We start from the raw sequence: 23,432 nt of genomic DNA, 5'->3' as shown, positions 1-23,432 counted from the left end.
CCATGTCATCATAGTACACTTTTTCTGAAACTAGGGTTTCTCTTTCAGCCTGACAATATCTACAGAACATCAAACACAAATACTTCCTCAAGCATCAGACAAAAATACCTCTTCATCCCACAGGACCTTATTAGCTGAAAAAAGGTTCAGATACCAAAGATAAAATCAAAGATTAATCCAAACCAATCTTTAATATGTCCAAATTGACATATCTTTTAAAGATATTTTTGTACTCTTCCTACTTATGCTTTATATTCTTTTGAGGCTCTTCTAAATATATCTTTTTCCACTGCTTGATGCCAGTCTCTTGAAGTTGATATACTAAGGCTTTCATTGATTTCACTGAGCTTTAGAATCAATATACAAGATATACCTTTGTACATTCTCTTCAAACATGCTATTTTAAGTGCAAAGGGAAATAAAAGAGCATGAAACACTTAAAACAACTTGAAAACTTATCTCAGAATGGTGAAGTAGCATGACAAAATGATAAAGGTTATCTTAAGGAGTAATTCCTTCTTTATTTAATTTCTGGCTCCATATTATGTATTTACAAACAAAGCTTTCTTACAAATTGGAATTAAACTGTTTCTGTTTTGCATCTTGCTTTAATTCTGTTCAGCCAAGGGCTATGAGCCCAAAGACAAGCAATGCAGCCTAATTTGTATCACTTACACTTCGGAAATCGCCCTTTAGAATAGTGCACACACAATAATCAAGTCCCATGCTGCCTCTTTTTGTGAACATTAGGACTGAGGTTATTAACTTCCTTTAAAGTGCAGCTTAAGACTGTGACAGACCCTGTCTTTGTGCTTTACTCCAAGATTACACCTTGGAGCCTTGTAAAGGCAAAAACTACCAGTAATGCTTGAAAAAGGTGACTAACAAAATGTAGTGCATCTTCGTCACTATTCAAAACACGCTTTTGGGTAGCACTGCTATCTGATATTTATGGTATTTTACTGTGAAATCTTGTCAATTTTCTGCTGATAGAAGAATCATGACATGGGAACAATCTGCATTGACACTACCGGTATACTGTAAAGAGTGCCTAAATGTTGAAAACAATGTTTCCTATGCAGATAAGCTTGGAAAAAAAGGTGGAAGTTCTACATGTATTACTCATAACTATCTCTCAGTAAAAGTTATTGAATGGGTACCTAGCCAAGTGGACATATTCTGCATATAGGAAAATTTTATTTTCTCTCCCTACTGCTTCCCAAGGTTCTTATGGCCCATTTTATTTTACTGTTTCTAAACTCAGGAAAAGTGCAATCTTTCAGGCTAGGCTTCCATGCTGTTCCCCTTGGGCCATCAGTTCCCACCACACTGACTCAGTTTTTCCACAGGCAATGCCTCAAGCTAAATTTACTGTACAGGGAGCCAGAGATCTGTCACAAGTCACATGCAGAAGTTAACTTCAGGTATTACAGAAAAACTTGGAGAGCCAAAAGTAACAAGCAGATAATTTCTGGAAAGATTCGAGAACTAGTATGAAACAGCTCCTTTTCCTACATAATGTTTTTACTAAGGCTCCCTTCATACTGTGGAAAGGGTTTGGAGGGTTATAATTAGTCAGAGGAATGAAGACATGACTGAAGACATGACCATGATTCTGGAAAGGAATGTATATAATTAATACACATTCCTTTCCAGAACACCTATAGGTTTGCCAGTCACCTGTTAAAATTCTCTAAGTCTCTCAGTCAAGATCTCTTTTTTTTTTAATTGTCCATTTTCAAATATGTTCCAAGCAGATAAAATTTGGCACACAAATTGCATATAAGCATTTCTAGTACATTTTTCATCACCAATTGCAGTATTCCCATGTTCCTCTGACCCATGAATCATATTAGAGGAGGGCTGTGGACCTACCATACGATCCTGGTGGTTTTGCCTGGGTTCAGTGAAGCCAGTTTGAACACGCAGAGCCAATCTGATGTTTCCCAGAGTCCCTGGATTTATTTGATTTATTTTGAGTACTTAGAGTGATTGGACTGTCCAGTAGATACACTGCTTCCTGGAAATATCATGGATAATGCTCTCCAGTCAGTGTGCACGTCCTTGCTCACACCTGGGCTGCTGCCTGGAGTCCAGGAATGGAATACAACTGCTGGAAAGCACGGGCAAGTCCCCTCCTTTTGTATGGAGAGGACCAGGACTACCCTGGACACGATGTTACAGCAAGTCCAGTGCACCAACATAGAGATTCAGGGCCAGGAGGCAGCCAGGAAATGGGCACAGGGCAGCCAAACCATCTTGAGAGACAGCAGGTCATAACCTCAGCACCTGCTTCCTGCATGCTATTCCTGAACAGCAAAAAGGAAGATGGGGAGGTATCTGGGAATGCCCAGATAGAAGGGGAAATGTAGATAGGAAGATACCACTGTAGGGAATTTTAAATACAATTTTCTTCCGCTAGTCTAACACAATTAAGAAAGATTAAAATATCTAATTCCATTTATTGCTGATTTTGTTCAGTATTCACCAAATAGTTTTATATTGTATTTTGCAAGTTTATTGCTATGATTATACCCTGTAAAAAAATCAGAGCATTGTAATTGTCTATGTATTATTTTACATATCAAGACAAACCTAATATATTTCATAGCTCTGCAGGATATGAAATTACATGCACATTTCAGTTTTCATTCCTACAGTTCAGTGCTTTTTAACAAATTATTTTCTTAAGGATTTCTTAAGGCTTCATAGTTTAGGACTGCAATCTGCTTGCTATCCACAGGGAGTATTACCAGAGATTAGCAGTACTTAAACTGATGAAGGAGATATGTCATGTCTCTTTTGCATCTGCATAAAGCTACAGCTCTAACAGATTGGGTGGAAAGGGCATAATAATTTGACAGAGATCCTTTTCCTGGTTTTTTTTTGGTTTCTTTTTGCAAGGTATAATAATTCTGTCTTTAAAAGCCACATCTTTCCAGGAATCCACAACAAACCAGTTGGAGTGGAAACCTTTTCAGTCTTGAAAAGCTGGAAATCAGCATATCCTCAGAAACTCATGAAATCATATCCTCAGAAACTAATGAATCTTGCCTAGCAAAAATCTTTCTCTGCCTTTTGTGAATGACATAATGCATATATTCTTTTTAAGTGGATATACAAATGTTGAATTACACATACATGCAAACAGAGAGACGGCAATATGCCTGACTGGGTTTCCAGTGCACCCTAGTAGGCAGAAGGTGAAAAAATCTGGAGCATCTGCTTCACAAAGGATCTTAGGATTTCTATTTAAAGTCTCTCTGGGGTTTCAAAGGGTTTTGTTTGGAATTTCAATACTGTATCAAGGATATCAAAGAGGTGTAGCAGGAGGGAACATTAACACTATTTCTCTCTCTTTTGTCAGCATAGACATGTTTTCCTAGCAGTGAGGTTTTTTTCCCTTATTGATCTGCCTTTGTTTGCTCAGAACCTCTTGACTAATTCCTACAAACCCACGACTGTAGGATGTACCATAGCATGATTTTGTGGCTTCCCTTCTTATGCAGTTGTGAGCAGGATGGATCCAGCTCTAGGCTGGGGTATTACTCTGTTCTTGCTTTGGACCCTAACCATGAGGCAAGTGCTCCTAACAATCAATTTCTTGTGTTGTCCATCAGGTCCAAAAGTTCTTTCACAAAAGAAACTTACTCATTTTTAATTCATTCAGCAGCACCAAAAATCTAAATGCTGTCCTGGCTTACAGGAGGAAAAGCTGTTTCAGGTCCTCTTAAAAATGAATGCCAAAATATATATTCAAAAATTTGATTTTGGAATTGTCTCCAATGATGCTTTACTGATCAAGTGAGGTTTTTTGTGCTATCCTACAAAGGTTTGATTTCACAAGCTCTCAGGAATATGGAATTATTTAAATAGGCAATCCTGGTCTAAATCTCTGGTAAGCAAGCATCGTCAACTGTAATAGAAGCAGCTTAATTACATTTGGCCATTCTGTGAGGGAGAGCCTTCTCCTGCAATAACATCTCTGGTTATGCAACTGTGGAACTCTGGTCAGACTGAAACTATGAGCTGAGAAGGAGAATGTTGAGCCACCACAGCTCCAACATTATAAACTGCAGCTTTTAAAACCTGATCTCCTTCTGAAGCTGTGAAATGCATCTTGAGCAGTACTGCTGCGTTTTGCTGCTTTGTCTTGTGTTTTGGTGAGCCACCCAAGGTAATTCAGGCTACATTTGCAAGGAAAATGCCATAGAAGTAGGGGTCTCTTTACCAAAAACAGTCAGCTCTGCAGGGTCACTGTCGCGCTCCCCCACCATGTTGGTCCCCACACACGTGTACATTCCTGCATCGCTTTTTCTGGTGTTGGAGATCATCAGCTTCCCACCACGGATCTGTTTCGACACAAGGAACATATTTTTAACTTCAGGTAAACAAAATACATCAGAAAAACTGCTACCTTCTCAGGCAACAAGATCCACAACCAAGACATCCTAAACTTTTGTTTGTAAATATATTTATAGTTTTAAAATTATATATTTAAATATCTTTAAGCTATTCTAGAACACATTTTTATCCCGCTGACTAAATTCAATTTGCAACTAATTTAATCTGCATTTGATTTTATTCCTTTGGTTTTCATTAGATTCTTTATATTTCAAAGATTACATTTCTTGCTGCCTCTTGGCAGTACAGAATACTTTTATTTCTTGCATGGTGATATGTAGAGCACTCTTGACATCTCTCTGAAAATAAAAGGCAATTTGACTTAGTTTTATTTAGTTAATTTTATTTTACTGGTGTTTTAACAGTTTCCTTGATCACTAATAAAGACAGATTTTCCTCTTTTTGTTGAGGTAAACAGACTGAATCTGGTCCAAACTGGGAATTCATCTGACACTTAATATTTTCTTGGCTATAAAGGGTGCTTGCAGAGTGAAAGAGCAGGGTAATTGAAAGAAATAAAGTAAAAATTTGTGGCTTGTGAAGTCACAGTGTCAAAGGTTAGACAACGGGGTGCTTCAGTATAAGATGGGAATTTAACCAAAGAAACTTGAGAGTCAGAGAATGATAGCCACTCTGCCACTCTGCTCTTCTACTCTTAGGTAGACCCTAGCATTGACAGCCTGGTCCAAAACCAGCAACAGCTCAGATTCTTTGGCTTGGAATAATTCCTTAGGCATCCAGAGCCACTAACAAGCTTCCTGATAGTACTTCATGTTGAGTAAGGTCAGCACTGAATAATTCCATAAAACATGAAACTTTATTGAATAAATATTAATGGAAAAAAGCTAAGCATGTAAAAATAAGGAATGAAACATGTTCCCACCCCCTAATTTATCCCATTTGCTTGCACAGACCATGATTTATCTCTAATCACTTGATAAGTTAAATATTTCTGCTGGATCCTTTTTCATTCAGTACAAGAAATGAACACCCACAGAATTCAACCAGTGCTACTCATTTGCTCAACATTTATTCCTTTTCAGGAACCTTAATTCTTTAGAGTATGACTTTGGCTTCCATTTAGACACTTCCAAACTACCACAAAAACTAAAACATTACTGGTATCATTCTAAGATGTTGGGTTTTTCCCCAGGGATTATTTGTCCTCCTCATAGATTGGGTTGAATTTACTTATAAACACCTCTCGGATATTTTCAGTTTGGAGAACTGAGATGTAGAAAAGGTAAAACCAAATTGGTCAAAGACATCCACTAAGTCCTTCATCTAACTGAGCACCTCCTACAACTGAATCTCCAGCTCTGATGGACCTCTGTTACACTGGATTTACAAACCAACCCTCAAAGAAGCTCAAATTGGAGAGCCAGACCAGGAGCCTTCCCCCCTCATTTGGGAAAGCTCAGAGAGACAAACTGCCAAGAATGACAACAAACCTCTATGGGGAAGGCCATAAAGCTGTGTGAGTTCTGCTGGGCTCAGCTGTGGGCCCTGTGCATGGAGATAAAAATCCACCTGGGCTGTACTCACACTGATCCGCTCCTCTCGGTCGTCAATACGGACTTTATCTTTCTTCCAGTAGATGGTGGGCTCGGGGTGCCCTCGAGGCGGCTGGCACTCCAGTATTGCAGGCTCTCCAGCTGCCACCACCACGTCTGTAGGGTTTTGGCGGAAGTCATCCCGCAGCACTGAAGTCATAAATGAAGGAAAGAAGCAAAAAGAATTAATAGAAGTGATGGCACTTAAGTGGAGGGGGGAAAAAAAAGTAGAAACATATACTATTAAACTATTAAACAAACAAGTCTCAACCATTATTAGGTGATGACTTTGCTTCTTATATTGACTGTAAAAGATCTCAAAAATGAGGCTGGGCAGATATGCCCTTTCATCCAGTGGAGGCAGACTTCACAGACAGGGCTTTTGTTTTCCTGTTTTTTTCCTTTCCAGATAAGAACACTGCTCTGTATTTAAGTTACAAAGACATGTAGCACCCATTACTCATCTTAACCTTGACAGGACCACTTTCCACCATTACAAAAGCAGAACTGCAGGTTGGATGTTGAGTTCTTTTCATGGCAGAAAACAACCTGCTGAATATCTGCCTTGTCTGGGTCTCCAACTCCAGCAGAAGCTCGGTAAAAAAGGGACAGAACTAATACTGAGTTGCAGAGTTACACCTTGGCTAAGGGCATTGACATTATTACTGTTATTATTGCACTTCTGGCACATACATGCTAAAATGGTCACCAGTTCTGAAAGGTGTCAGAGAAATAAAACTGGTAGTAATGTACTTCCAACATATTTATTTCTTCCTTCTATATTTTTAGTTCTAATATTTTTGACACCTTGACCAGCCCTATCCCACTACATTGAAAAGAAAAGAGCATTTAAATCACCAAGCTGTTTGAGAACTAAATTAGGCAACACAGGCCAGCTTCTTATGTAAATCAAGCTTCTGTAAAGGATTAGGTCCAACTAGCCAGCTTCAGTGTTTTAGAATGATATTCACTTCATCTTTATTCTTCCATGTGTGTCCTAGTCTCTAGGTTAATTGACATTCTTATAAACATAAAACCGAAAATAGCTCTAGATGAGCTACTGAAATAGAATTTAGGGCATTTCCCCTCCCTGAATTTCAGCTATGCGTGGCTTTCATTACAGCTTTAAAAGAGTTCTCGCCCTTAATGGAACCAGGGCCCTCTGAGAAATTAGAAAACACTGTATCCTAGTGAAGGGGCAAGTCAGGAAGAGTTCAGCAGAAATTGCTCAGTCTCATTTCATAAGCAGAGATAATTTACTGCTTTCAATGTTAATAAAACGTGCCCCATTTTAACATTTGGAACTGAATATTTTTCTCTTCTGTAATAAGCCAGAAGAAAAATATGATTAATACATACAAGAATTGGTCTCTGGATAGTCTGAGGTGAGTGGGCTGTATATATCTGGCACTCAAAATGACATGGAGGTAACTTTTATTGTTCTGCATTTTGGGATATACAGGTAGATCCCAGAGGAAGGAGGGGATTAATTGGAAGTTAATTCCTTTTCTAACACACACACACACAAAAAGAGTGACTATTTAGGTCTCGTTCTTGAAGCATATAATAAATGTGACAGGAGGCAGCTGGCAACAAATGCAGCTCTGACAAGAACCCGTAGACTTCTTAGGTGACACACCTAATAAACAACAAAAAACTCAATCCCCAAATATTTCTGAATAATACAAACCTTCTGATTCACAATAATCTGATAGAAATGGAATTTATATAACTTCAAGACCAAGTGGAAGAAATAATTTAAGCACAGAATTAGTATGATGAAGATTATATTGTACTATTGGCAGTACACCACCTTGCAAACCCAAGAAAGTCAATATCGTGGGAATGTCAGGGAAAGAACCAGAAAAAAGTCTTAGGAAATCATGGTTTTTAGGAAAGTAGCTTCATGTGTCTCTGTGATCCCCATGATACACAGGAAGAAAAAGTCTAGAAATCATCTAGACAATGTTTTGCCCACATTTGTATAAATGGCAAATAGATAAAGATTAATTTCTGCTTTTATTATTACACACAAGATAAATATTATTTTTATTGGCTTGATCCTACTTGCAATTACTGAACATCAGTGCAAATCCATAAGTGGAAAATCCCCAGAAAATCAGCAGATCCCACCGCATAATGGTTTTATATTCCTGACTCCTAACTCCTGGCAGAAATGTTAAGGAAAGCATTTTCCTTGAACAGTTCACACTGCTGTATGAACCTGACAAACACAGTTTCTTGCAGTGATACACAGCAAATTACATTAACTTTCTCTGAATCATCCCAGCAACTGTGTTAGGTTCCAATCAGCCTCAGAATATGAGGCTAAGAGGTGATTTGATTTTATCACATTCCTTTACCCAAAGTCTCACTGCAAAACTGGCTTGAATAGAAGACAAAATTGATGCTACAGGCTTTGCTTAATCTTGCTCACTACCTCAGCACATATGTGAATCTTGAATAGATATATATCACCATTTCCATCTAAAGCATTCTCTGTTTTGGAGGGGGAAAAAAAAGGTTGGAGAAAAAAGAAATAGGGAAAAAATAAAGCAATGACAGAAAAGCAAAGATAAGAGAAAAATGCATGAAGTATAAATTAAAGTGAGAAAATAACTCCGAGAGGAAGAGGGAGAACACTAACTTTAGGGAGATGAGAAAGAAAAAGCCAGGTAAAGGAAGGGAAAAGAAAGAATGAAAGCAGAGGGACAAACAAGGTAAAGAGCCAAGGGCACAGGCTGCCATTGCTGTAATTCAGTATTTTAAAGCAATCTAACAACAATGAAATAAAGCACAGATGTTAATCTGATCAGCCCAGTCACCCCAGAACATCCAAATATCACCCCAAGAGAAAGGGGGCAGGGAAGAGGAGGGCAGAGCATGAGCTGGTGAGCTTGGCTCTCCTCCTGGAGTGGCACAGGAAGCCACAGAAGGAAGAACCATCAGCTGGAAGTTGAGTTCATACTACTAGAACAGTAAATTGAAAAGTTGCAGCACAGCTTAGTGCACTCACCATATCTAATGGTACAATCATCTGCGAAAACAGAAAAATGATTGAGAGCTGCAGAATATTCCTCAGCCAATTATCCACAATTGCTGGCTACTTCCAAATGACTATTAGTGTGCCTGAGCAGACCAGCCTCTCCACACACAGGCAAAAGAGTTTTGTTCACTTGAAAAGCCAGCCATCCTCAGGGCCCTTTTGGCAGGGCACAAAAACTAATCTTTTAAAATTTAACAAGCAGCACTATGTTGCCACCAGCCTCCTCTTCCTCTTAAAAGCAAATTGCTTTACTTTTAATTTTACACACAGCTCACTTTGTGCTTGCATGGGTGTTTCCCTATGTTTTTGGGTGTTACCTTACATTCTTTACTGTGAGGGTGACAAGGTCAAAAGAAGTTCTGGATGCCCAGTCCCTGGAAGTGTTCAAGGCCAGTTGAGGTGGAGCTCTGAGCAACCTGGCCTAGGAAAGGTGTCCCTGCCCATGGGTGATCTTTAAGTCCCTTCCAAGCCAAACCTTTCTGTGATTTTATGACTAAACAAGGGGTGCCAAAAAGTGCCCCCCACACTGCATGCCAGCCCAGAACTGCAGCACAGCCATACCCCAGGGGCTGCTCCCCCTACCAGCCCGACGGCAGCACACACACCCCCACGTCTCAAAAGGCAGAGCCTTGCAAGGGCAAAAGCTTCCAGATGGCTGAGCCCCACTGTCTGGAAAGGCACCGAGGGACTGGAGAACTGCAAAGAACAGCTAAAGCGTACACACAGCCTATGATGGCACCCCGGACAAAAGTTAATTAAAGTTTGATCGGTCTCTTTGTGGCTCAAACAAGCTGATGCTGCTCAAACAAGATAGATGTCTGCGAGCAGTCATGACACTCTTTAAGGCAGCAAAGCTCTGTACAGCCATTTCCAGGTAGCCAGGAGTATCACCAGGGAAAGGGAGCACATCCAGCAACGGGATAAACACACGGAGCACGCACCTGCCAGAGTGAGGCATGAGGGGGAAAGGAGCAAAAAGGAGCCTCCGCTCCCAAGGCAGCTGCTAACCAGCACATGCCAGCTTAGGCCCAAATCCAGCCCTCGGTCAAACTGATGCTCATAAACTCAGGGAATTACATGGAAACTGAATTAATTTCCTCGGCTAAGGTTCCAGCAATTTGTTTAAAGGAAGTGGAGATAAAGCCACGATGTTTATGAGGTAGGAGGAAAGGTGGTGGGGTCAAAATTATTCTAGGCTAGATATCCATGCCTTAATCCTTCTTTCCAGCTTTCAGGCCCTTAGAAAGAAAACATTTTTATAGGATTTACATTTACATGATGATTACAAATAACCATCTGTCTGCTTCCACTTTTTCAATCTGGTCCATGTCCCACGAGCCCCCAGCCTGTGGTCAGAGCAGCTAAGCTGGAAGGAAGAAGTGGATGCCCGTCAGGAGGCTTTGGGATAATTGCATTCTTCTCCCACCAGCGCTTGTCTCTCTACCTCCACCCCCTCTGTGTGCACGGCGAACATCTGAAATTACCGGGGACAAGAGGGAGGGAAAGAGTATCTTTGTTGCCTTTTTCAATGAATTATAATGTCCTAAAATACAGCTACATCTGTTGTGCTGACTAGAGGGTATAAAGAGATATCGAGTAAATATTAATGCACTTCTGTAACTTGGGTCCTGGTAGTTCATCTTCCCCCTCCTGTTCTGTTTTATCTCAGGATAATATTATTCTCATATAAAGATTTTACACAGCCACATCGATGGTGGTTTGGTCCCCTGCCACACCACAGGTAGGTCTCCCCTGATCCAAGGCACTTCCCCACAGGCATTTTCCGAAATCCTCATCTCTCCGCCACTGCTCTGGCACTTCCCTTCTCTGATGCATACTGATATGAACAATTGACATGAGTTATTAAGTCAAATAGCTGCCCAGATGTCATGCAGTGGGCAGATTAAAGGATTATTATACTTTAGGAAGCATACGGTGCAGGGAGGTATTTTAGATCTTGACTAATGTGTATGATCTGCTGAAATGGTCCCTGAGCAAGCCAGCACTACCTGCTGAAACAGGGTGACAGAAAAAAACCCAAGGGGTCACAGACAGCTTCCCTTGTGAAGAATAATAGACTTTATTTGAAGATGCTGCTGCCTGACCTCTTTGTTTCAGCAAGTCTCTGCCTCATTTTGTAAGGAAGATTGTAACAAAAACAAACAACCTTGGCAATAGTCCTAGGCAAGACTCTCAGGGAGTTCTTGAGCTCCCTCTGCATGTGCAGAGGAAAAAAGCTGCAGCCAGGAAAAAGCTGCTACCTTTAAAAAAAATATTATAAGGAGCTATATTTTCCCCTTATTTTTCTCATCCTCTATCTCCTGATACTGATACTGCCTAGCAGACATGAATGTTAGTTAATATACCATGACTCAAATATGTTCAGTAAAATGGAGCTCCAAGTCCATGAGAATCATTTTCAGAGGTGTTAGAATATTTTCAAAGAGTCTAGTTGCTTCAACAACATTTGATTAGTAGGGTACCTAGAAATCAAAGAAATGATCAACATGGAGATGCCTGCATCAAGAAACAAAAGGAGAATCTTCTTCCTTGCCAATTCAGCAACTTTCTTTGGCTTCATCCCTCTTTCTCACTCAGTATTTCATGTGCTTCTGAACCTAGTAACTTACCCAGTACTTACAGCTCAAGGTAGCTTGCTCTTTTTATCCTCAGGCCTCAGTAAAGACAAAAATGTGGAAAAAACCCTAACACATCCTCTACAACTTAACTGTTCATATACACAGATACAGACGTACAAAAAATTATGATGAACACTAATGTCTGAATGTAAAAGTATTGTTTCTAAAGACAGAATTTATTAAACAGGTGAACAGAGCATTACAATGTTGAGGTGGGTGAAGCGACAGTAACAAGTAAGGAGACTTTCCAAACTGAGTCAGAGGGAGATAGCCAGCTTTTTGCCTCTCCTCTAAATTGCAGTCTGAGGTGTACCCCAACTAGCTGACTGTACAAAGGTCAGAAAAGAAGACAGACTTTTTCCTTTCTTATTTACAGCACACACTGCCAGGAGTCAGACTTTGCAATTTTTCTAGCCCAGTTAAGGGCACTGCAAACCTATTTTCCCTTTCCCACAATTACACAGGTACACACACGATAGTTATTGCAGACTTTAGTTTATGATTTCTTTCTGATTTTTTAAAGGCTGCTATTTGGGCAGAATTAAGCATATGCAATACAGCCCGAATATACTTACTGAAAAACTGTATAATCTCCTCGCCTTTCTTGTGATTCATTGTGATCACTTGAATGCAATCTGACATCTCCGTAATTTTTTTTTTCTGAAAGATGTTATATTACTACTAGATAGCATGAAGAACGGAGATTTTTCTAATTTAGAACATAACATATTTATGTTTAAGCCTCCTGATTGAAAATGAAGTTCTATCACCTGTCTTCCCTGCAATGAATCCCTGATAACCTTCTCCCTTTTTTAAACTTGCACCCTCCTTCCACCAGAAAATTCTGAATGCTGCAGTTAACAGTCAGCAATCTCATTACCCATCTGCTATAAATCTTCAAAAGCATCTCTGTGTTTTGACAGTCAAGAAAGGCAAAGGGAAGCAATAAGCATAACCAAGTATTCTTTATGAATGCAAATATCCTGAAGACCACATTTAAGTAATTTCAGAAATCTAAAGCTATACAACGTTATACGTTGAAAAATTTTCTCTGGGATACAGAACAGATTTCTTTTTCTTATTCTTAAAGCATAATCAGTCTTGATGAATGCACTGCACAGATTGCTAATGTGAACAAGAGGCACATTACTAGGAGTTTTATTTCACTGAAACTGAAAGCCCAACTATTTGCTTAAAGTTCAGAGACTTTCTAGAAGAACCGATATCATAATTATAGACAACAAACTTTTAAAAAGTGCATGGTCTGCTGTAAGTCTTCAGATTTAACAAGGATTAGACACTTAGCAGTTTAACTCAGATCTGAAGATAACTTTTACATGATCTTCACTTTTAATGGACTACACAGTCAGAAAGCCATGGGCATTACATAAGTAAATAAATGACTTATTTTTTTACTAACTAATGTGAATATCAGATGTGGAAGCAAACACAGCTTAAGGAAACACCACATGAAAATTGAACTGACACTTTTTCTGTCACTTTTATGCCAGCATATCTTTTTTTCAGCATGAACACGGGACAAATTTCACTAAAAGCACTAGAGACTCTAAATCCCATCAACTATGCTTCCCTCCCAACAATGCAGTAGGGAGGATTGTGTTTAGGAAAAGAGGAAAATTCCTAATTCCTAAAGCTCTACAATGTCCTAGGCTACTGTCATAAAAGGATAGTTTAGACTTTGCCTGTTTGCCTTTGGTTGCCAACCAACCAGAAAAAAGCGTACAATAATAATAAATATATAAAAATTTTCAAAAGCAATGTCATACAAAAAAACCTCAGATGTTACTGATATACAAACAAAATTCTGGTGGGAGCTTTTCACCATGTGGTTGAGAAGAGCACACAAGAAACTGCACTGTACATTTTGAGTCTGTGTGTACAGCAGAGAGATTCCCCAGAAAGTGCAGATTTAATTACTGAGGTTCAGAAACTACAGTATATTAACATGCAGGTTTCCTGTTGTGAGTGCAAAAGTTGCACTGCCAGGTACCTGCAGCACTGTGCTCAACCTTAATGAAAGCTACCTAGAGTTTGACACAGCACTGAGCAATTGCATTTCTTCTGTTTCCAAACTGAAACTGATTCTCCTACAACCACTAACTCCATCAGTCCCCCGGGCTTCCAGTTCAAGCCCAGCCAAAACACCTAAAATGTACATGTGCCCTTGGTAAAACAAAGGAATAAGTGCAGCTGAGAATCATGAAAATGAATACAAATGAAGGAATATTTCTTGTATGAGAAATATAGAATGTTACATGCTTCATTTAGCCAATATAATACAGACTGCAATCTCAGAGCTCCACTGAAGTGTGAATAGCCTCTAATAAACTTCTTGTGTACACATGCACAACACACACACAACAGCTGGGATGCTTTCCAGTCTTGGCAGGGGGCTCTGCCACATTACTGCTATACTTCAGACACATTAGGCAATGCATCAAACAAAACAGGCCATTGCCCAACGTAGGAATCCTGTTCCATCCATCCTCCATTTCTCCATGCACAACCATGCTCTCTCTGTTAATTATAAGCTGAAACTCATCTATTCAATTTTTTGAACAGGATTTTATTTTTTTTTTTCCTCTGCTGCTCCCTTCAGAAGTCAGGATTGGAAATGAGGATATTTGAGCAGCCATAGAAAGGCATGTATTCCTCAATAAGCTCCATCACAGGGGACTCTGCAGCCACATCTCATCAGACATGGAGTGTGAGATGCATCCACAGCCGGTACACAAATCCAGCAGGAGCCACCTGCTGCTTGTTGGACACCTCCTTCCCACCCTGCAAACTGTCCCCATGTCAATGGGCCATTTTGGGGTGCTTGCCAGATGCCATTTCAACAGGCTCCATAAGCCTGGCTGGCCTCACGTGCACTGTCCCACCAACAGACATGTCATGGCACACAGGCTCAGGAGCAGCATCTCCTTCTGGGCCTGACCTTCAGTCATCAACCTTCTGAAAGGCTCAAAGGTTTCCACTTTTTATAGAATTTGCCCCAGCAAATACAGAATGGAAACTAGAAAAGCATAAAATGTGCTCACATGGCTGTAACTGAGGCATGTCCGGTCAGCATGCCCATGCACCCCCTCTGAAAGGATTTACAACGAAGCCCCACCTCCTGAAATTCCTCTATCACTTATATTTGCATTTTTTTAAAATTCAATATTATTTTAATAATATTCAATAAATTTAAGAAATAGGGATGCATGGCCTAGAGAAACTGCTCTTTAGAACATCTATTCTGTCATCTCTTAACACAATAAAAACTTTTCCTTCTTCCCATGTAAGGGTCATTTTTGAAGTTTTGTCATTGGATTCTTCCCTCAAAAAAGGGATTTCAAATTCTTTCAAATTTAACAAAGGGCAAAAAAAGGTTAGATAATATATTTTCTATACTATCTTGACAAATGCAAAGGAATTTATCTGTCACTTGTTACTGCATCATTCTGCATAATAAATTGAAGTTTCCAGAGCTCTAAAAACAGAAGGAGCAAGGTGATAAGTAGAGCCTATATTACAATACTCTTAGGATGGAGTAGTTTGAGTTCTGTTAACATATTACCAACTAGTAAATAATCCACAAACATCTAGATAAAACAGTTTCCTATGGACTAAACATGAAAAGAAAGCCTCAATTTTGAGATTTTATGCAAAACAAAGAAACCAGTGTAATTTGCCAGTAACCTTTTTCAGTTTTTATCTATTCAAATAGTATAAGGAATTACTTCTATACAATATAAAATATAACTCTCAGACTATTTTCGAAAGTAAAGAAGAACATAAGAGTTCACATTGCCCTTATTATTATTCACCACATGATGTAAGAGGAAAGAAAAGAAAAAAATTAAAGAAGCAGGAGCAAAGACCAGCCATAATAGCCTGAAGCAACAATTTTGAAAGGGCAGCTTAAGCACCCAGAGAGAGACCAGAACCTGGATGTCCAGCTACAGCTTCCAGTCACACTGTGCTGTGCCTGAGACTCCAAATGACCTTCAACTGAAGGGTTAGACTCACACTGTTGAACATAGAGCACCATAATGTTTGGGATCTCCATAAATGTGAATTTTTTTTCCTTTTTTTAAACTAATGCCCCAAAGTGCTATTTCAAGTACAACAAATTTTACATAATAAAAAAACAATGACTGCAAGAAACTAGCATAATAAAATAAAGCTCCCACGTGCCACACATCTTTCTAAACCCTTGGTGCTGAATAATCCTCTGGCAGTTCAGTACAAGAGAAAATCAGGGTAACTACAGATCTGCTGACTCCTTTAAAACAAGAGAAAACTGACAAAGAGCACAACACAACTATGCACTCCATGACAGAAGAAAAGCAGCAATCTGAGATGTGCCTGAGAAACAGCTTTTAAGTTACTCAACAGCTGGAAGAGCCCTTCCTACGAAGGGCTCACATTCCTCTGAAGGTCTGAAAGACCTCTGTTAATCCCACATTAGAATACAAAATCCATTTTACAATATTCCTCTTCCTCTTACCTCACTTCCAACTGCAAATGTAACACAGACTCTGCTCCAGCTCAGGCAAAATTCCATAACTGAAGGTTAAACAGGTTTAAACAGAAACCTGCCAGTACATTTAAGTTGCTCGTTTCCCTTCTTCGCAGAGTTTAACTAGACACACAGCACCTCTGTCTGTAGTTTCCACAAACCAGTTAATCTGTGTACATTTATAGAGATACTGTCATATTTGATTGCATTGGAAAGCAAGAGGCTATAACAACTAGATGAAATATTCAAGGACCATATGACAGACAAAGCACAATATTGAAAGGGGCAGATTAGATTATTAGACTCGACAGGATTGGATGGAGGGAATTTTTAGCCTCCACCACAGTATTCACCTGGGATAGACTTTAGGCCAAGTACTACAAACATTTCCTTCCATGCCAATTAGAAAAGGAAAAAAAAGAAGCAACAACTCCTGCTGCTGAGGATCTTTAACCCAGATCACTCTACTGACCCAGTTCGCAGCCCAGATTCATAAACAACTGAGAGAATGACAAGCTATTACAAGCAGAGGAAATAAGTGGCCAGGAGAGAATAGTACTATTAAAGCAGATATTCCAGCAAGAAAAATGAGTTGTTAAACTCTGCATTATGCTTCCTCATATTTAGACTAAGCAATTTAGAATAAGGAATATATAAAATGCAATAGCTCATATAACCAGTGCTCACTGTGGGATTTCTCTGAGACCAGGAGAACTTGAAATGTTCCATAGTTCACTTGTGCAGCTTCAATTAAGGCAAATTGAATTAAACTCTCCCTTGAGGAGGACCTCTGTAGCTCTGCTCCTCCTTTTCTGAACAATTCCAGATGTAGGTGTAGAACATTTTCAGTTTCTCTCTGAAGAATTCGACATGTCTGGCTGTGGTCACACTCATACAAAGAGGTGAGATTTTGGGAGAGAAAGCATAGGGCACTAAACAATGCCCAGTCAATAGCTGGCACATGTCTGATTTTACAACTTAATTCTGTTTGCAGGGGCTTTCTTCCTTCCTTACGAATAGACAGGTCTGCTGGAAACAACTCAGAAGAGATGGAAACATTTCTGCTGAACAGATGGAAGTCTAGTACTGTGTGGTTCATATTCACACAGCCAGTGGCACTTTGTCTTCTTTCTGTCATATCCACAATTTATTGCCTGCTTAATAGTTCTTCTTCACTCTTCCTTTCACCTATTCAGTCCAAGGCACTGATCAGGCTTCCTTTTCAAATGCCAGCAGTACCCTGACTTCTGTTGCAAGGAATCATCCTTCCAGTGAGGGTCTGCATATTCACCTTAACATTTGGAAGCTCAGAGACCAGAACTGCCACTCTTGGTGGACACACCTTTGGGTCTGGCCCAAGCAGGAGTGACAGAACTCCTGCAGGCCGAATTGCTGGCCACAGTTCATGATTTTTCTCCTTCAAAGAGACATCTGGCTAGAATTTTCTTTCCCCCTGAAGAGCAGGGTTTAGGAGATCAACTCCATTTTACTGGAACTCATGAAAGCTTTCAACACCCACAGAGGCTTCCCTCACTCCAGTAAAAGGCTGTGACATCAATGAAATAATTTATTTATTTTTAAATAGCAGATCATGGAGCTATCCTATGAATAAGAGACTATACTAAATCAGCACAACTAATATTTTGCTTAGGACTTTAAGATTTGTGTTCTCGTTCTTTTCTAATCAAACATCTGGGGGCACTGAGCTACAACCCTCCCTCCTTTGTCAAATGGCTAAACAGAAATGCCAACTTTGGCTAAGCAGTAAATTCAGTTTGTAGCCAAAATTATTGAACATGAGCACTTTAAATCTATGTCATGCAGGATCTCAACAACACCTGAATGTACATTTGAATTTAAATGCAGGCAGCACAGAGCTGTTATGTGGGAATTTACCTGTGATTTCTGGGCATCCAAGAGCCTGGACTGCAGACATTCATCACTGCTACAGGGGGTATGTCAGAAGAGCTGGTAGTTTGGATTCAAATCCCTACCAGTCCTTTTTAAAATAATAAATCCAAGACATTTATTCAGAACCTGCCTTCAGATCCTACTGGCAATGGTAAATCCATTAAACTTTGCTTTCACTGTTCACGGTGTTTATAAAAATAGTAGGTGGAATTACAAACCAGCAATACAAAGCTTGGTATTTTTTCTCCTCAGATGTAATAATGAACTGGATAAGAACAAAGTTGACCTAGGGATTTCAATACAGAAACTTTCATTGGGAGCCTGAGCAGAAGTGTGCAAACCCATGTTTTTATGTCAATATAATAATGGCATTTCTACACCTATTAATAAGTATAGATCTACTGCTGAATTCATGGTTGAAGTGAAATCATAAAATGAGTTATATTTCTTCTTAAACTATATAATTAACTCTTAATGAACCCTTTCCTTTTCCCTGTAAATTCAATTTTGTCTAATCCTTGGGTTTATGGTAATGTTGAGCTCATTAAAATGTTGCTTAAAACTCATTAAAATGCACACTGAGAGGTAACAGCTTCATTGCAGTAATATGTTGTAAAAGAAAAAAGAATGTGTTATTATCATTTAATTGTTTCCAAAACTGAATACATTTGCATAGTGATGAGGTTCACAGGATATTTTCAGTAGTGCTCAATAATTAAGCAGCTCAGTAATTAAAAATGCATTTTCTAAAAATAATTTTATGTTCCTGCTTACTCCCTGTTGTTTTTTTCAATTGGGAGAAGTATTCATGTTGATACAGTTTACAGAACTGAGAAACAGTGATACCTGAATTGACATTAAAAAAAGATAACAGTTAAAGCCCCTGGTAAATTCCCATTTCAAAATAATAAGGTAAAATTGCCACCAATATATATTACAAGTCAGACTTCCTAAGTCATATAATATCCCTGCAATCACTTTTTCAACACCAGGGAGAACCAGGAATTATGCAGGGGCCTTTCAGTTGCAAAGCCTTACTCTCATTTTCATAGTTTATTGCTACCATAGGTTTGTACATGATAAATTCCCCAAGCAGAGGTCGGCTGAACCCTGGACTTGGCCAGCAATAAAATCCTGGCCAAAAGTATGCCTCAGGAGTAGAATTTTCCTGTACTGTAAAGGTGGATATGGTTAGGTATGTGGTTCATAGATGTATACTAAATATGAAAGTCCATATTTATTTTAACTTTCCACTGGAAGAAATTGCTGTGCTGGTTTAGAAAAATTCTATGTGTTAATTCAGAGTAAGGAGTAAAAATGTAGTGACAAAACAGTCAAAAGGTAGGGATAGAAGTTACATCTTCTCAGTAATCTCAACACTAAGGGTGTCTGGGGTCCATTATTTGCCATGTGACATTAGGGTAGAAGATATTTTGCTAACTCTCATTTTAGCTCCCAAAGAAGGGTTGATAGAAAAGCTTGCCAGGGTACACAGCCCAGACTGTTGGATGGGAAAAACAGAACTTGGAAGCCTTAAGTCATTCAAGAAACTGTCTAATGCAACACCATTTAAGATGACTTGAAGTATTAATTTAATGCCAATCACTGCTCTTTTCTATGGCTTTCAAATATTAATTCTACTTCTATAAAATAGATACTCTTTTTTTAATGTACAGATATCACAATGCACTCAATATGGATTTTTCTGACTTGAGAAAGTTGATTAGCATGCAAGACACAAACTTAAATACAGATGAAGCATGTTAAACATGTTAGTGTAAGGGGAACAAAAGAGAAAAGTGGTCTGTGAGCTTTCAATCTCTATGCCATTAGTAGGAAATAACAGACTAGAACAAGAATAATCTAAAGAAAAAAAAAACCACAAAAGTGATGTACTAACCAGATTTAGCAATTTAAACACTGAAATTATCATATAGGACATCACTTATCATAGGACATCAAATTATCATAAGACAGCACTTCTGTGGTACCATGCTGGAATGTACAAAATGAAAACCAGTTATCTGGTTTACCATAGATCTCCTGGGTGAGTCTGGACCATTAACTGATCTCAGATCCCACACACAGATGGATGATCAGACTTCTTTGGCTCCTTCTGCTGATCAGTTAAATAGATCATTACAATCTCCTCTATGTGCATTCTGCAGTTCCTCACACAGTGGGAATGACAATTCTATAATGCCTAACTTAATAAAATTTGTAAAAACAAATCCCAGGGCACTTTTTCAATGAGACATCAGTATGTGGGCTGAAAATTGTTTAATACAATAAGTCAGGTAATATTTCTTAATTTTGCTTTTGATGCTCCTTGATAAATCTAACTTTTCTGATGGAGATTACCATTTCTACACTAATTTACATCTCATGTTCTCAGTTGCTTCAAGGTAAAACAAATAACGTGTCTTTTTAGAGGAGTAAACAATCTCTCATTTTGTCTTTATTGCACACACTAGCAGATAAGTTAAATCATTCCTCCCAAACATTCAGCAAGATGGAAATAAATAATTCTGAAAATAAGTAACTCACATAATAAGAATTAATGCTGAAAACCCTCTACATTGTATTCTCTTCTATTAAGTAAAAATAAATGATATACCATAAATATAAACCAGAAGATGGATAGTACACTGAGAAGGGGAGAAAAAAAAAAAAAAAGAAAAAAAGAAGAAATTACATATTATATTTACTAGTTTTCCTCAACATAAGCACTTTGTAAACTGAAAAATCAGCAAAAAAGTTTCTTAAAAAAAAAAAGTTAAAGATGTACTAAAACCTCAGTTTTCAGTTGCTATAGATGGAGGGACAACTGGACAGCAGAAATATGTAGGTACAACTGGTATTAATGCAAGATTTGTGAAATCATGGCTGCACATATTCAAACCTCACAAGCAGAAACTCTTACATTTTATGAACACAGAAGCAATCATTTTGTTTCAGAGGCAATACAATAACTTTAAAAACAGGAAAACAGAGAAACAGTTCCTTCTTTCTGCCTGAGTCATTTAGTTCAGTGCATCCCTCTGCTGCTGTAGGATGAAGCTGGAGTGAGGTGAGATGAGATGTGCTCAGCAGCAGGACAGGATGGGAGCTTTTGACACAAGTAATGCGCTGCTGGAAGCTCCAAGTGCTTGAAGAATTTCAACTAACCATTTCAGGGTATTCTTTAACTCATTGCAAGGTTAACTGCCAGATACAAACAGCATTTTGTACTGTCTCATGGTATGATATGGTGGTCATTTATAAATGCTAATGAAGTCATCTCAGAAGGACCACTGAACACCTTGTGGCTCATATAATGATAATGGAAGACTTGAATGAGGATTTTGAAGATTTGTTTCCACTTTTTCTCCATATCAAGACTAAAGACACTTGAGTCACACAGCCTCCATGCTGATGCAAAACATTTATTCAAAAACATTGGAAGTCCTTCCATTGCCTGCTTGGAATTAATCTCAATCATAATGACGGTTCTTAGGGTGGAGATATATATATATATATCTCCTGACCCAGATCAAGACTCAGATTTTTACTGTCTTTACTCAAAGCAAAACCTTTGCTAAGGAAAGCTGAACTGTATACTCCCACATACTGTTGGAAAATCTAAAAAGTAATAATGGAAAAAAGGGAGAGCAGAGAGGAGAGAGGAGAAGAGAGGAGAAAGAATCACAAACTGGATCTCTTGCTATGAAAGAAAACCCTGGTTTTACATTTCTGTTTTCCTAATATTTTCTGCAATAGTAAAAAACAAGGTTTATTGGTGAGCAACAATAATCCCCCTCAGGTTCTAAAACACATCCAGAAGTATGAACTGTGTTTCTAATTTTTTAATTACCACAGCTTCTGTGTACCTTAGTCTATATTTTACACTTATTTTATGAAATACCAATTCTTCCACCTCAGTACTTAACTGTCAGAGGTATTTAGCATCACCACTGAAAACGCGTCTGCTCAAGGCCACACACCAGCCCCACTGGTGTCCTCCCAGCAATACACTCTTTCACAGCTGCTAGAGACTTTTACATGAACACAAAGGCAATCACATCCCATTCTGCTTAATTCTTTAAAGTTCTTTATATTCCTGAATATTTAGAAGTTCTCAAGCTTCATGACCTACACAGCAGTAAAAATTTCTATAATATAATTGAGTGTCATTAATTCAGCCCAAAACATGACTAGAAGGGCTGCCTGTGAAGAGAGGATGCTCTGAAAATTACTGCCCAAGATTCCCTGTAACTTTTGAAACACTGATTTGATTTCTGTTGTCTTTATCGTTTGTATAGATTTCTTTTGTTGCAATTCGTACTTTATTGCTGCTTTCAGACTTTGTAACATGGCATATCTGCCAGAGATTTTAGAAGTCCTTTTAGAAATAAGGAAAAAAATTATAAAAAGGGAAGGAAAGAGAAAATAATGAATTAAAAAAAAAAAAAAAAAGAAAGCTAGTCTGGGTATTTTCCCATTTCTTATTTAAAATAATAAAAATCACCTGTTCAAGCTCCCCATTCTCCACCCCCTAATGAGAGTTGTTAGTAAAAAGAAGTGGCCCAGCCCACCCCCTGACGTCTTTAATTGACTTCCTAGTGAGTGTTATCAAGAGGCAGTGAAGCAGTGCTAATGGTGCCTGCAGATTGCTCACACATGGCATGGCTGGCATTCCTTGGACCTTAAAAGGGCTAATAGGAGAGTGTAATCTCCACTCAGCATGGAAGCAAAGACCACGAGTGATCTGGAAAACACAAGTAATTAGAAAGTATTCTTCCCCAGATGGAAGGGAGGTGGGAAATGAAGATAAAGCTGGTACCCAACCATGGAATCACCTATTATGGAATTTCTAAGCACAACAGAGCATTATTTCCAAGCATGTGACAGTCAATACTGGAAGGAATAAGCCCATCTCACATAGAAATGGGAGCTTCTATAGTTTTTACCTGTGACTGAACACTTCACAGAGATATATACAATGGGAGTTACAGAGAGAGGGAGCTTTTAAGACTTTTTTTCTATCAGCATTTCTCAAAAACTTTGTAAGACCTTTGAGCATCGTATTTTTACCAACATTGGCAACCTTTGAAAATCTAAAATATTTTCATACTTGTGACTCTGAAGCACTTCATAAACTCTGAACTAGCCTCACTGACTGGAGGAATGAAGAAATATTCAAGTGTTGCTTCACTAAAATAAAATTGTACAAATCATATTTAAAGCATTCAGAAATACTACCTGGGAGTCTAAAACAGGCATTGCAATGCTGCTAATTCAGGTTGCAGTGGAAAATTTGATGATTATGAAATGCCTTTACATTAATTTTCACTATGCAACAGGCATATTTT

General features: G+C 38.6%; 1 protein-coding gene across 6 annotated transcripts in view; it reads right to left on the bottom strand.

The window, feature by feature from the left end:
- Positions 1 to 23,432, bottom strand: part of ROBO2 (roundabout guidance receptor 2) — a 417,898-nt gene that overhangs the window by 139,427 nt on the left and 255,039 nt on the right. For all 6 annotated transcript variants that reach the window (XM_088051137.1, XM_088051139.1, XM_088051141.1 and 3 more), the window contains exons 3-4: positions 5,950 to 6,107; positions 4,232 to 4,352 (exon numbers count right to left, since the gene is read on the bottom strand). In XM_088051137.1, coding sequence (XP_087907263.1) covers positions 4,232 to 4,352; positions 5,950 to 6,107 — 279 coding nt within the window. The remainder of the gene's footprint in view (positions 1 to 4,231; positions 4,353 to 5,949; positions 6,108 to 23,432) is intronic.

This window comes from Pseudopodoces humilis, chromosome 2, assembly GCF_049639895.1.
Source record: "Pseudopodoces humilis isolate 2021_Gansu_Grassland_sample_001 chromosome 2, ASM4963989v1, whole genome shotgun sequence".
Taxonomy (NCBI): Eukaryota; Metazoa; Chordata; class Aves; order Passeriformes; family Paridae; genus Pseudopodoces; species Pseudopodoces humilis.
This window is presented reverse-complemented; position numbering and strand designations above follow the sequence as displayed.